Source organism: Trachurus trachurus (genome assembly GCF_905171665.1).
Source record: "Trachurus trachurus genome assembly, chromosome: 17".
Classification (NCBI taxonomy): domain Eukaryota; kingdom Metazoa; phylum Chordata; class Actinopteri; order Carangiformes; family Carangidae; genus Trachurus; species Trachurus trachurus.
Genome location: NC_139900.1, coordinates 17017976 through 17033372, shown reverse-complemented (window position 1 = coordinate 17033372; position 15397 = coordinate 17017976). Strand labels below are relative to the sequence as shown.

The 15397-nt window shown below is 41.6% G+C and overlaps 2 protein-coding genes across 2 annotated transcripts; both read left to right on the top strand.

Moving 5' to 3' along the window:
• LOC311000570 (uncharacterized protein) lies at positions 1-1844 on the top strand (the record flags this gene model as incomplete). The annotated part of the gene is made up of 4 exons (XM_083991308.1): positions 1-518; positions 651-791; positions 901-1019; positions 1194-1844. The coding sequence occupies exons 1-4, from the start codon at positions 239-241 to the stop codon at positions 1842-1844; spliced, it is 1191 nt and encodes a 396-aa protein (XP_083847434.1). The 5' UTR covers positions 1-238.
• Positions 1845-6798: 4954 nt separating this feature from the next.
• Positions 6799-15308, top strand: LOC311000245 (schwannomin-interacting protein 1-like; the record flags this gene model as incomplete). The annotated part of the gene is made up of 6 exons (XM_083990903.1): positions 6799-7028; positions 10702-10811; positions 13825-13942; positions 14077-14283; positions 14722-14845; positions 15211-15308. The coding sequence occupies exons 1-6, from the start codon at positions 6813-6815 to the stop codon at positions 15306-15308; spliced, it is 873 nt and encodes a 290-aa protein (XP_083847029.1). The 5' UTR covers positions 6799-6812.
• Positions 15309-15397: the final 89 nt, after the last annotated feature.

The window sequence follows — 15397 nt, the reverse complement described above, 5'->3', positions numbered from 1 at the left end:
CATTCTTCCCATAGATATAGAAACGTTTCTATATCTATGATTCTTCCTACCCCGGCCCGTTGCCTCCTCGCCTATGGTGGCATTGACGTTTTACCCAGGTGTAACCAATCTCAGATGATTGTCAATAACGCCGCAGCGTGTGATTGGCTGTAGCAGCACCTGTCGTAACCACTAGCAGTAAAAGCCGCAGTTCAAATAGCCAGGCTCCTCCACATGTCCATGCATAACGCCCAAAACGATGATGCATGAAGGAAAAAGGAAAAGCGCAACAGCTTGCTTGGCCGCAGGTTTTATTCTGGCATGTTATTTGGCGCAAACAGTGGACTGTTTCGGACTGCAGAAAGTTGAAAGAAGAGGGCGAAAGGAAGCCGACGCAGGCAAAACGATAGGATATCAGGAGGGGAACATCGTGTTCGGTAGAGGGTCAAGCCTTGCGTCCCAAGTCGTAGACGGAACCGGGAAAATCTCTTCAAATGCTTCTGCCGAGGATGAAGCGGCCTATCAAGCGGACTCTACAGGTAGCTGTAAATCTGATTGTGGTGTGTTTGTGTGTGTGTAAAACTTGTACTATGTAGTTGAATTTCTGACAGACTGACTAAATTGTTCACTGCATCACAAATGATCTGAATGGTCTCTACACCCCCTGTCAGGCTGGTCAAAAGGACAAGCACATGATGCCAGCTCCAAAGAGGCATCATGGAAGCGCATGGCGCCTACCCTGCAGTGCGGTGGAGACCAGATGAAGTTCAGAGCAGTGGGACCTGGAGCTTCACAGTTTGCAGTGGAACAAGGTAACGTGACAAGGTTCATCTAAGTAGGCTACCTAGGGTATTTTATGTTGTAGGTATTTGGACCAGTGCTTGCCTGGTACCATTGAGATTCTGTCTTTAATCCCCACAGGAAATGCATCTCCAATGCCTCTGTCCCAAGTCCCTTCTACATGTGGCTATAGCATGCAGAGGAACTCCCTTGCCCTTGTTATGTTGGTTCCATTTGATGGCTGCAATATTGTTCAAGAGGTAACTGTATTTCCTCAAACAAGGATGTTGATGCTAAACAATTGTGCAAATTGTAATTCCTGCAGAGTAACTGCTAAAGTTTTTAACTCGATGGTAACTTGGGGGGAAAATTTAATGTATCTGAATGTTGAAGCCCTGTAATGTTTACAGTGTTTTTGTTTTTTTTCCCTCAAGGGTGGAAATTATATGCTGCCAATGCGTTGGCAAGGAGTCCCAGTCTCACTCTGGTGCCCCAAACCTGTAGCATCCGCTCCCACATCTGCTGTACCACAGACACCTGGGTATCCGACATACCCCCAGATGCCCCTGATCAAGCACCCTGGGGCAAATCCACAAAATCCTTATTTCTATTACATGCCATACCCTCAGTACCCTCCAACAACCACTACAACGACAAAGAAACCAGACGTGCCTAAGATTCCACCATACTATTTCCCGCTTCATCCCTACTTTCCACACCCTCTTCCAGTCACAACAGCTGCAACTACCAAGGCTCCTCCCCCAGTATTTCCTCCTTTTCCTTTCTATCCTCCATTCCCTTGGCCCCTGCCTGGACCCCCACCAACAACTCCAGCACCTACAACTACGACAACAGCAGCTACAAAACCACAAAGCCCACAGTTTCCTCCCTTTCAGTTTCCTCCCTATATGTTCCCTCCATATTATCCAACCCCCAAGCCACAGACGACGACGACGACGACACCACCAACAACAGCAAAACCTGATCACCACCATCCACATGTCCACCTTCCATATCCATTTCATCACCCTCATTACCCCCCTCATTATCCCCCCCAACCTCTCCCTCAACCCTTTCGTGGCTAGAGTGTGACTGTGCAATAAATGGTTTGAATAACATAAGTGGATGTGTCAGTCTTTGAAGTTCCCTGGGGCAGCTGAAAGGTTAAAGTGTAGTTTCAAGTTGCTAGCTTTGTCAGTGGGCCTGTAATGGGGTGTTTAGGGACTCTCCACAGGCGAAACTCTGGCGTTTACCAGTTTTAGGCTCATGATTGAGTCGAGCAAGATGCATCCTTTTTGCTTTATGCAGCATCCTGAAAACTCTTATCATCCTATAACATACTATCAAATGTGCTGCATAAGTGGCAGTATATTTTAAGAGTTGGTAGGAAGTGTTTGTGTTTTTTTTAACCGTTGTGAATTAAATGACTTGCATCCTAACTACCTCAAAAGATGAACTGACATAATTTACTAAAGGGAAGTCAAGGACAGACATTGTGAAATTATTTTTAAGACAGTATAGCACATTGATAAGTTATCAGAGAGGAAGTCTAAGCTCTACTGCCAAGCCTCTCCATTAGCAATGTATTATAGTCCAATAGATCTCCAGAGTTACCAAAAACTTTTTTTTTTGCTCTGAACTCTGCCTGCTGCTTGGTGGGCACATAGGCTACTTCTAAATTGTGCAATAATACATGCTCAGGGCAAACAAATCAATTATTTAATATGTAAAATATTTGCACAAGGCTTTCAAGTTTTATCTATCCTCTTATTTTACATCATAATTTATATGGCACTGAATTGTCAGAAATGTCCATTGCCTCTTTCAGTGTAATATTCTGCTCCTTGTCTATATTTTGCAGGTCTGATTGCAAATATTCCTTATGTGGCAATGTGGTTTACTTTATTTTGTAGAACATGAGGAGAGGAGGCCAAAGCTCATAATATAAATAATGAAACATATTATCAAATCTACTGGTTTTAAATTGGAACTGTTGTGCCTTTCTCAGTCGGTTATCATTTAGTTATTTCATGTTTTACAAGACAAAGTTCATGTTTGTATTTTCTGTCAGTAGCTACTTTCACTAGTTGGGGGTGTCTATGAAATTGCACCAGTAGCATCAATAAATCATCAATAGCTGGCACTGGAGAAACAATATTATTACATCATACATTCAATATACTATATTTGGATTTATATATATTTGGATGGATTTCTGGCATCATAAAGTATGCAGCGTATATGCTGATAAAATACACTACTAGAGATAATAGGTCACATATCTTCACATCGAAAACAATCTGTAATATGAATGGCATATCTCCTATGTCATGCCAATCTTAAAAAATACAGATCTGCCCTTAATGACCTATGGTGACAGTGAAATTAGACATGGCAGCCTCTAAACAAGCACACCTGTTGTCCCTTAATTGACACAGGTGCAAGCTGTACTCTAATCTGATTGGTTGGTGAACAGGAACCACTGTCTACTCAGTATAAAAAGCTATCATTGTGTTAACCCTATTTCTCAGGAAAGTGCTTTCCATCTGCTCCAGCCATGCTGCTTCCGGTATGCAGCTTCAGTATGGCAGGTGAAACTGGAGGGAAACGTAGATCGTGTCAAACTATAGCAGTCATACTGATCCTGTGCTCTTTGGTCCCGAGTTTAACTTGTTTTAGCTTGCGATGGTTTAGCAAGAAAGCTCCACAAGACAAGGTAGATGGTGAGGCTGCAGTGATGGAAGTAAGGACTGGAAACATTCTCTTCAATGGCAGAGAGCTGAGCTCTGAGTCAGGATCTGTCCCTGGTAACGATGGATGGCTGCATGTTGATTTGGACCAAACAGGAGACGCAGGTAAAGTTTTACTGCCTAGTTATTTAACTTGATATACGGTTGTATGTGCAAATGTCCATGGGAAAAATTGACTATTTAAAAACCAAAGGAGATGGCCAATATTGATTTTATGTCTGAATTTTTAAAGGGACACTTGAGCAGATGGCCAATGAGGCAGCATGGAGGCGTCTGAATGTTACTCTGCATTGTGGTCAAACCAAGATGAAGCTGAAAGCCATGGGACCTGGAGCTGCTGATTTGCAGCTTGACATGGGTATTGTAACTCAACCAAGATTAGCTAAAAAAATCTGAACCCATGTTGACGTTGGAAACATTTGACATGTGAATGTAAATTTAATAGCGGCTCTGTTCTCCCTCTTAGGCAATGCACGTCACCTTCCTCTGATCCAGGTTCCTGAAATTTGTGGATACTCGCTGAAGCAGAACGCTCTAGGTCTTGTTTTGGTGGTTCCCTACAATGGCTGCAATGTGAAACAAGAGGTACTTTTTTTTTTTTTATTCCAAATGGAGTATCTGTTTTTATGTAGTGGGAAATTGTTTTAAGATATTTGGTGTCATTCTACATGTTATGCATTCAGTATCCTCCTAATTACTATTGTATCAGATCATTTTATTGGCGAAGTAAATGTAACTCTTATATTTTTTTAACTAGAGATGAATTATATAAGTTGCTTTTTTCCCTGTTCCAGAATGGAAACCATGTGATTCTAATGAGTTGGCAGGAGACTCCAGTGAAATTAATCTGCCACATGTTGCCAAGTCCTGATTCAACACCCCCGAAGTCTGCTCAGCATCCCTGGAACCTACCTTTCTCCCATGGGCCCTGGAGCCAGCATCGTCATAGACGACATGCAAATCTGCCCTACTATGATCCAGGAAGTCCATATTATCCCTATTGGGCTTACTACATGCAGAATATGAGACCAACCACGACTGCTGCTCCTTCAACTACTGCTAAACCTGGCACAACCACCAAGCCTCCTGCTTATCCGTACAATCCATACCTCCTATATTACCCCTACTATTACTACTACCCTTCCCATTACCCTCTCGCCACGACTGTGGCACCAACCACTACCACTGGACCTGCCACCAACACAGAATCATTTCCCTCTTATCCTCCATATTATTACTATCCTTACTACTATCCAATGGGGCAGCAGGGCCAAGGAAATGGCTCTGAAATTTATTACTACCCGATCATCCAGCATTACTATGGAAAGCCTCCATACGCAAATCCAAGTCCTACAACTCGGCCTGCAAATCCCACTCAGCCCACTCAGCCCACTCAGCCCACCCAGCCCACTCAGCCCACTCAGCCCACCCAGCCCACTCAGCCCACTCAGCCCACTGCCTCTACTCCCACAACTGCTCCACAAACGACTAAACCATGTGCCCGTACGACCACAACCACCAGTGGTGTCTATCCAGGCACAATGAAGCCATATGTCCCTTATCAAGATCTCCCTTTTGCTCCATATGTGTCAATGGATGAACAAAAGGCTGGTAAACTACTATCTTACCAAAAATACATGCCTCAAGCTGATTACAAATCTGGACCCCAGGTTCGATCGTACCCACAACCAGGCTTTGACCACTGGCAGCCATGGTTTCCCCACTCGGCAGGACAAGACATTCCCCCATTTGACTGGAATAATCTACAACCTATTCCCCCATTTGACTGGAATAATCTACAACCTTAAAACTGAACAACAAAAGGTAAGCCAAACTTTTGTTACTGTTATGCCTTCACATTATGAAGTTTAGTTTCTTAACCATAACCCTCTGTCTTTCAGGTGCTGTGTCCTGTAATACTGAGCATTCAATAAAATATTTTTACTTAGAATCTGGTGATTCATGTGTCATCTGTAAATGCACTTCTGGCATTCCCTTCCCTCAGGTATCCATAATCTACTTTTAATTTCAATTTTCAAGCAAGTAACCATTTGCTCTTGAAACTACCAGTGACTTCTGAGATTTAGTTTCCAAGTAAACTCTGGTTTGGCGTCTTCACTATTGTCCTACATATTTTGGCAAAGGGCTAAATATCGATCTCTACGCTCTTGGAGAAAGTGAAGCAGAGGCTTGCAACGTGCATGGGCCTTCAATTTTTATACTAGGACTGCCCTAAAACTGAATCTCCTGACCTAACCCCAAAGGTAACATGTGGGACTCAATGGTTGTATCTGTGCACTAATGCACTGGCTTTTCAGTGGTTTTCTGTTACTCCATTCAGTAAGTTTCCAAAAGTGTAAAAAAAAAAAAAAAAAAAAAATATTTCTTCTGCTCGAGTGAAAAAGGTCATTCAGACACGAGAAACTCCTTGAGTACCCTTAATCCTGTTGCTTTAGCAAAACTGCTGCAATGAGGACTGGTTGTGTCTGACATGCTGGTGATGGGGAGCAATTCCATGAGTGTTGTAGATCATCCAGTCAACCTTTCTTCTGGAACATTCTCTAATTTTCCCAAGTCCATTGTTCCTGTGCACTATAGCGTGCAAACCCAGTTCTGTCTTTTCCTATATATTTCCACATGGTGATATCTCCTCTGGTCATCGCGTGACCACATCACTGAAACTAAACCACACGTGACAACAGAGACGTGCAGCACTCATCTCTTTGGAACCATGGATGCTCGTCTGTGTGGGTGTTTTTTTTTCATTTACTACAGCTCTCAAGTCTTGGCTTGAATCACACACAGAATTGAGGACAGGGACGCAAACTATTCTGCAGAGGAGGAAGAAATCTTAAGATTCATCTCTGAGTGGTTATCGTCTCTGTCCAGCATGGGAGAAACAGTTGTCCTTTTATTCACTACTGAGTTTATCTCTTCTAACTGCTGCTTTTGTGCTTCAAGCATCCTAAGGAGAGGTTGCATTTCATCAACATAGGTGAGTGCAATGGACTGCATGTGCTTTTATATAGAATTTTAAAGGTGATAAAATTAGGATGGCTGACTATACCATTTTATTATATTCCTGTTTAGGAAAATTGGAGGAACTCTATTTACATACACAAAAATGAGAAACATGTTTTAACATGGAAACTAAAAATTGACATTTACTCCAGGTTTTTGTCATGAATCTGTCCCCTACATACTCCATCTGTCTTTAGTCTTTTCCCCTACCCCTCCCCCAAACATGACATTTGCTTCACCCATTCCCCACAGCTAGTCTTCATGGAGGACTATGATGTGGACATGGACGAAGAGGAGGGAGAAGTATTCAGGAGACAGGCCAAAACAGGCCACTGGTGGGAGGACTACGGAGATGGCAACTGTGACATGCAGCTCCAGCATGGAGGAAGAGGCTGCATGGTAAACAGCCGCAGCTGGGCCGAGGAGCTCCAGGATATCTTTGCACCACAGGCAGAGGACTGTTACGGTGGAGGGCGAACCAGACTTTCCAGCATCTCTGTGAGTGATTGACTCTCCCTTTTCCTGTGTGAGCCACACAAACGCTGAATTACTCCCTCTTCAGTTAATTTATTTTGACAAAGTCCACCACAGCTCTGAACCAAACAGAGAGAGAGAGAGAGAGAGAGAAAACGGTTTAACATAAGTCCCGGTTTCTCCAAATAATAGACTTCTCAAGGTATTAGAAAAACAAAAAACTACCTCAAGTCAAGATCCAGAATTAAAAATAAATAAAAGCAAAAGCTGAGGATATACCATATAGAACAATATGTACACAGCAGCGTTTGTACTCCTAGGCTTTGCTATATCTGGTTCTGTATTGGTATATTAGTTATATACTCATATAATAAATGGATATAATGGCCCGAGACAAATGCATGTCATGGAGAGTCTGAGGATATTTAGCCTCCGATGCTGATGACGGATGAAAAATGATTCAGAGTGTTGTGTTGTTTAATCATCCCACTGCTGCATTGTGACACAGCAGTGTGGGAACTAACTGAGTATGAGTGTGCGTATTTATACATGTGTGTATTTGTGTTTCTGTATGCACGTGTGGGCATGTGCATCCTGTTCCTCCTTGTTTCTCTCTCAGCTCATCACACTTGAGTATGTGATGTGGAACGGGGCTGGAGGAGATTCCTTTAGGAGACAAAACAAACAAATACAGCATGTAATTAAAAGAAATTCACCGCCCAGCTTGGGGCCAAGATGCAGACACCATGTGCAGTGTTGCTACAAATGCACCGGCATCTATTAAAGGAGCTTTCATTGATCAACTGCAGCCTTTTTTTAATGCTTTTGTTTTCCAGTGTTGAAGTCTCATTTATCAGACTATGTTTAGCCTGGCCTTTTAGCTCACAACATCACCCTGCCCTCATTTCTGTAAATCTATAACGTCTATCTCCTCTTATCAGGACAGATTTCTAGCAGCTATTTGTTCGTTTCACTCCATAAAGGAGCAACATAGAGAGAGAAAGTGTGTAAGGAAGATGGAGGAACAGATAACAGATGAGAGCTGTGGCAGCACTGAGCAGTCTCCTCCATTTCTCTCTCCTCCTCCGCTTCCGTCTCTTCCCACTCTTTCCTCTCCTGCTCGCACATTACCCCCCCCTCCCTCCTCTCTCCCCTGCCCCTCTCCTCCCTCCCTCTCCTGCACAGAGCTGCAGTATATGAGAGGGTCTCCTGGGTCTAGCTTCACTGCAGTGTAGAAAAGGGCACGGCAGCTGTTTTAATACGATGCGATGAAGGATGGTTCACCAGGAGAAACGCGTTTACCAGGTGTGTGGCTCTGTTTGTGTGTGGTAGTGTGTTATTTTAGAGGTGTAGCTATGTAACATCATATTTACAGGTATACATGATAGGTATCCAACATGGACATGCTGCTGTAGATGAATCAGCCATATTGGCTGAATGGATGTGTGACTGTAAAGGGAGTGGGTGTGTTCATACGTGACAATTTACCTGCTTATCTGTGTTTATCTTTATCTTTTACATCGCTATATCTTTTACATCTCTATATGATTGATGTTCTCTATAAATCATACAACAGGCTTTATCAGTTATTCATACATGTAATTATTCTGTACCATAAGGAGCATTTGCCATACTATATTTTCTTCAGGGATGGTAAAATATGTTGTGTGAGAATCCATGTGTATTTGTGTGTACTGTATCTGTGTGTAGACGGTCTGCAGGTAAGGAGGTCATCCAGTTGTCTGAAGTGGATGATCGGGAGGCAAGCATTGGCTGGGGGAGTGAAAGCGATCAACTGTGATTTATGCTCTTACATCACAGTCTCATCTAATGATGCGTCACAAAAAGATTGTGTGTTTATGTGTGTGTTTGTGTGTTGCGCTGTTTTTTGGCAGGTTATTTAGAGAGAGTACCTTGACGCACAAGAGACACATCTCTAATTTTAGCAGTGTTATTCAAAGGCTGCTGATAAGAGTGTGTGTCAGGCACACAGACAAATAGGCAGCCAGGGCGTTTGGCACAGTCCAATAATTACTGTGAATGCTTTCAGCACATTGTTCTTGAAATATTATTTTTATTTTTAGCCTATTATTATATTAAACTAATGTCTCCCATGATACCAGTATAGCATATAACCATGTTCTGCTGAAGCATTTTGTTTGTACGAAAACTGTGAATCTTTGAATCCTATGCAGCAAAATATTTCTGTTAAAAAAGTTAACAGAAAGAAATGAAGCCAGCTACAAAGTGGAAGCTGAGATGAAGAGAAAATGATCAACTATTTTGGGAAGGATGTAAAATGAGGAAGTAAGAGAAAATGATCTGGAAGAGGAAGAAGTGAAAAGGTGTCAAGATTGAATTAGGGACCCTGAAACTTCAGGAAGTTGAGAAATGACATGAGACTTCATGTCTGGAGATAAATATCAGTACAAAGAGACTTGTCATCTAAGGGAAGTTATGAAACAGCAGTGCAGAATGATGTCTCTGACCACTTTACTGTAAGCTGACTTACTTACTGTACTGTAGCTTCTGCTTTCATAATGATGATTACCAAAACCTTACAGAGCTAAAGTTTGGTGTTTTGATAAAGACAAAAAAACCCTAACTGTATACTTTCCATCCATGTTAGAATAACATGTTGAAATATGATCAGGACACTGTTCACAGTAGGCTACTACTTGTTAGTTTTGCTATAGCTACATAGCTAACAGTTTAAGGAATATTGCGTATTCAGCATGAAACTTTATTCCATTAATTTTGCTTTCATTTCTATTGCTTCTTTTCTTATAATTAATTTCACATGCTACACAGCTAGCCCCAGCCTGGTCAGATTATCATATTGTCAGGAGGGTATGCTCTCCAGTCTCCACAGTTATTCAGCTGGCATGCGCCAAGGTCTTGGTTCAACACATGCTCCACCCCACTGCCCAGTTTTGGATTAGCCAGAATTCAGGTGGAGCCAGTTGCTGCCAAGATGGCAACACAATCTGGGCTTCAAAGTCACTCTTCAGAAACCTATGGGTGACGCCACAGTGGCTACAGCTACCATACACTATAGACACAACCGGGTGATCAGAGGGCTGTCTATAAAATAAAAGAATAAACATTGTATGCACTTATACCTGCAAGTAAATATCCACTTCACCTGACCTGCATGTCTGTTGACTGTGGGATGAGACAGCACACTGATGTGAGAGACTTTAAAATTCCCTTTTAAATCTGCAGGAATTGCAGTTCAACATTTTTGTAATGGTTGTATGACAATGAGAGCCAGGCTATTGATCAATCTTGGCAGTAGAGGAGAGGAAACTGAAGATTGTTTTAAAATATGCTTTGATAGAATAGCATACAGTTTTAATGGCAGTGTAATATGTGGTTTTACGGCAGGTTTATCCTAATATGTAAGAAAATGGATTAGATGACTTTGCTCCATTCTTTCCATCTTCACCTCCCCTACATTCTTTTTCTAATTTCTCTTTTTATCCTCCTTCCAACTAGAAAATGCTTTGGTACCATACAAGTATTTTTAGCTCAGATTTAAATAGCATTTAAATCAAATCAGACATCAGGCATCTCAATAATTCTTTCTTCCTACGAGTGTGTGTCCTATTTGATCAATCAAGCAGAGACAGCAGCACAGCCACAGCACTTTTATTAATATTCTTTGTATTTGTCTATTTTTCTGGGTTTCTGGCAGGCCCAGAGGAATGAGAGAGAGTCCATCAGGCAGAAACTTGCCCTTGGCAGTTTCTATGACGACGAGCCAGTCATCTACACCAGCTGCAGCAAGAATGGCCCATCCTCCCGGTAGGTTTGAATCGAGTGTGTGTGTGTGTGTGTACAAGTGTGCTATGGTTTGATCAGTGTAGCTTTTTGAAGTTGGTACATTTTTGTGCTTTAGCTGCTGATAGCTGACACTTTGGCAGATCGTTGCTGTATTCTATTCTGGGAAGATTCAATTGCTGATTAAGGGGAAAAAAACATTACCACTCATTAATTTATTTCTAAGCCTAAATATTACACCACATGCTATCAAATTGCCCATCATGATGACAAACCAGGACATAAATATCAGACAGCCTGTGTAGCAACTTTCAGGTCCAGTGAAAAGCATGTATCCCCTAATTTGGTGATTTTTTATTTTTCAGACAATGTGAAAGATAATCTGTGGGTAAAGGATTTTTTTTCTGTCTTAAAAAGTAAATACAAAAAGAAATTGGGATATCTGAAAAATAGATCATCACAAAACAGAAAACATGACACTGTGTTGCAACTTTCACCATTAACCTCAGTGGCCTTTTTTTTTAGTAATGTTTTTAATAGCTTGAGCTCAGTCTACATGGCAAATACAAGTTATTTGACAACCAGGTGAGGGAGCTGTTCAGTAACTCTGAAGCAAAGTGCATCTATTAACTAAGAGCTATGGCTACTTTAGGCTATAGCTCTTAGTTAATAGATGCACTAAGCTATACCATATGATATTTGTACATGTGCTTTACTATAAAACTAACTGGAATAACTTGATGGCTCATTGTGAAGACATTTAGGCTAAAAACAGTAAGGTGCTTTGGGGAAATCTGTGAATCATACAGTGGTGAGTGCAGAGGAATAGGAGGGGTTACACAAGTCCGTTGAATTACGCTGCTTGTCTCAGACTTGTCATCAAACAGAGGAAGAGAATGAGCGAATCACTGTCAACTGTTAATGCAAAAGGAAAGTGAAAGGTTTCCCAGAAAGTCACAGTATTGTTTACAGTCAGTCAGAGGGAACCATCCATGGATTGAACAATAATTTATTACAGCACCAGAACAAAGATACCCCTGTATGGAAAGAGTATGAGGTGGCACAGTGGTTAACATCTGTTAGGTACTGATTTGCTGAAATAGAAACTTAGCGATGCCCCCTAGCTTCATGAGTCAAATAATAAATTAAATCAATCTTCACAGGGGGCTATAGATTTGATATTAATAATCTAATGCAAAAATGGCTTATCTCCCACTAAACTGTTACAAAATGCATCAAATGTGAGCAAATTATAGTTTTTTTAAAAATATTATTTCTTCAAATAATTGCATTATTTGAGATGTTCTTGTCTATATAAAAATTCTAATACCAATAAAGTTTTTCTAATAATTTTTTAAGGAATATTGAGATTTTTTTTTTGTTTTCATTCCAAAACCTATAAATAGCTATAAATGGATTAAGCTATATGGTAAATTTGACACGTGAAACCAGACTACAGTGAATCATTTTCCCACGAAGTTGATTTTTCGTGTCTGTACTTGAGGTTAGGTTATTCAAAACGCATGCAGATGACAGATGTAGTGGGAAGAGTTGCATTACATCAGACAAAACATGGTTAACCAAAGCCACTACACCTACAATTTTATTCTGCTTTCTTGATGACGACTTTGACCTCCAGTAACTTTCTGCCACTTAGACTCTTTCATTGGAGGGGGCGTTGATAAACAATGGTCCCCTCCCCTCCCCCGTGGCGCTGTCTACTGTATGGGGAAGTCTGCCTGCTTTTGAAAGAGGAAGTGATGCCTTAAATAAATCCATGGTTCTGATTGGCGGTTATGAAGACATGTGACTTCCAGTGGCGGTTAATAAAAAAAAGAAAGAAAAAAAAAGTGCACCCTCTGGGATTTGGTTTGGGGGTGGAAATTCCAACACCACCCTGTCCAGTTTGTGATATTTTGTACATGTTATTGTTCTCATCCCGGTGTTGACGGGGCTTACTTTGGGTTGTTAGGTTCTTTCACTCAGACCATCATGATCTGGAAATAGGTGAATTATGTTTTGAGGGCTTGGAAATGTTGAGGTTGAAATGACTTCCGTGTAACTGCAGTGCAGGACCTCATGTTGTGTTTGTGACTTAATTTAGTTTCGCTGACACTGATTATGTCATACCTTGTCATACCTTGCTCTGACATCAGTGCATTCCATGGCCGAAAGCACGTTCCTCACCACTGCACGGGATTTAAGAAACTGGTTGCAGGGCGTCACTCCGTGACGTCATGGTGGCCTCTTGCATTAGATGATGAGGTCCAGGCCAGGTTACAGTTGCTGTTCACGGTTGTTGTTTCTGCTGGATGAGGGCACACTCAGAACCCTGTGCAAGGCAGTCAAGTTCTTTAAGGATGTGACTTATTTTGAAATGCAGTATCATTTCCAAACACAAACCATGAAAAACAGCCTGGGGCCAAAAAGCAACAATAAGTCGGTCAACAATCTCCACCATTATTCTCATGAGCTTCTTCAAAAAAGAGGTTATTTGTTTCAGGAGTATTTGGTATTTGCCATTGCCAAAAAGAAAATGAAATGACTGACAAATCAGCAAGGCTGATGCTGTCTCACACTGTACAAAAAAACCCAGCCAACTCTCCACTGACTCCAGCATCCTATATACAGTTTAGTACGGAGCGCTAACAGATGTGTTTTTTTGTGGGAATTGTACAGGTATCACCTAACTGTTATTTGTTTGTTATCATTCATTTTACAATTGTACAAATGGTTGAACCTTTTTCCCAAACATTTCCTGGCCTTTCCACTTTCTACTCCTTTCTCTGAAAATGTTAATTTCTTTGAAACACCTGTCAGGATCATCCCAGATCATCTTGTTGAGGATGAATTTAATGTGGGCGCTATATGCTGCTGGCATTTCATTTGATGTTGTTTGTTTTGATGTTGTAACTCAATCTGTAAATTCCCTCGTCTCCCTATAGGTTTCATTATGACTAGAAGACATTTTGAGCGTCCAACTGAACAGCCACATTTTCTCTCTCATGTTCTTCACCCTTTGTGTTTTTTCTCCCAGGCTGCAGGGTGGGGTGAATCTGCAGGTGTGTTACGTCAATGACAGCAGCAGTGACAAAGACAGTGATGCTGAGGACAGCAGGACAGAGACCAGTTTGGACACACCGCTGTCCCCTGTGGTATGCACAGCTTAAATGTCAGTGTAGTATCTGCGTGTGTGATTCTGTCCCCTTGCACTACTCTCATTGCGTTTGTAATAACTAGAAGAACCACATTAGGTGTTACATCATTATTTCACCTACTTCCTCTCCAGAGCAAGCAGAGCTCTTCGTTATCAGACCGGGACACGGCGGAAGAGGACTCGGACCCGCTAGATGACTGCAGTGGCTTCTGGCGGGTGCAGAGGAGACTGCAGGAGGAGGCCCGGGTGGCGCTGGCACTAGCTCGACCTATGGCTCGAATGCAGGTGGAGGTGGAGAGGCAGATCCAACTGCACAGACGTTCGCCTGTGGCTGACTTGGTTAGTCAGTGAGAGAGAGAAACACAGATCAAGGATTTGTGTGTGAGAGTGCGCATGTGTGGGTGTTTCATTACCTCAATAAAAAATATGTTTCAAGGCAATAAAACATCCAAAAGTAATCAAAAGTAATATGCTGTTTCAGTAAACAAAAAACAATTAATATCACATGACTTGCATGGTCTAACCAGAAGGTCAGTCAGTGTTCAAAGTGGATTTTGTGTGTGAACAGGAGAAAGCCCCAGATGCTGGTGAACAAAAGTCCAGAAAATCTGTCCAACTGTTGATAGCTAAAGTTCAATTGCAATCCCTGATAAATACCCACACATGCAGATTCAGCTGAGTTGGCCTTTACTGACAATTCTGGGCCATTTTGCACATTTTGATATTGTTTTTTTTCTTTTCTTTTCTGTGTGTGTGTGTGTGTGTTTATATATGCAGCTGCCCCATCTGCCTCACATCAGTGAGGGTTTGATGAAGAGGAATTTGAGGAGAGGGGACATGAGGGACATGAGTCTTGGACAGCTGCAAGTCATCACAAATGACTTGCACTCGCAGATCCAGAGTGAGTAGAACAAACACCCACAGAACAAACAGAGAGGGACACAGAAAAGACACATTGTCATCATCTGGAAGTACAAATTCCCCCATTACAATTATAATTATGTTTGTGGAATATTAGTGTTGGCAGGTGACTCTAACGACAGACACTCTACATTGTGTTTAATAAATAATATCACTGAGAAATAATATTGACCTGAATTCAGATTTCCTGATATTTGGGCATTCTTTTGAAATATCAACATGCTAGTTAGAAGACTCAATCAGTGAGCCTTAAAAAACCAACACGGAGGCACATTCATGTTGCAGTTCAAAATATTGTATTTTATACTGACTCCTTTCATGACTACTATCTATAATCCCACACAGGTTTAAATGAGGAGCTGGTGCAGTTGCTGCTGATGAGGGATGAGCTGCATGTGGAGCAGGATGCTATGTTGGTGGACATAGAGGACCTCACCAGGTGAAGCTCTCACCTCACTGTCAATTCCCTGTCCTTTTTAATATCTCACAAATTTCCCGCATTACTGTACATATTATGAGTGAGTCTTGTCAT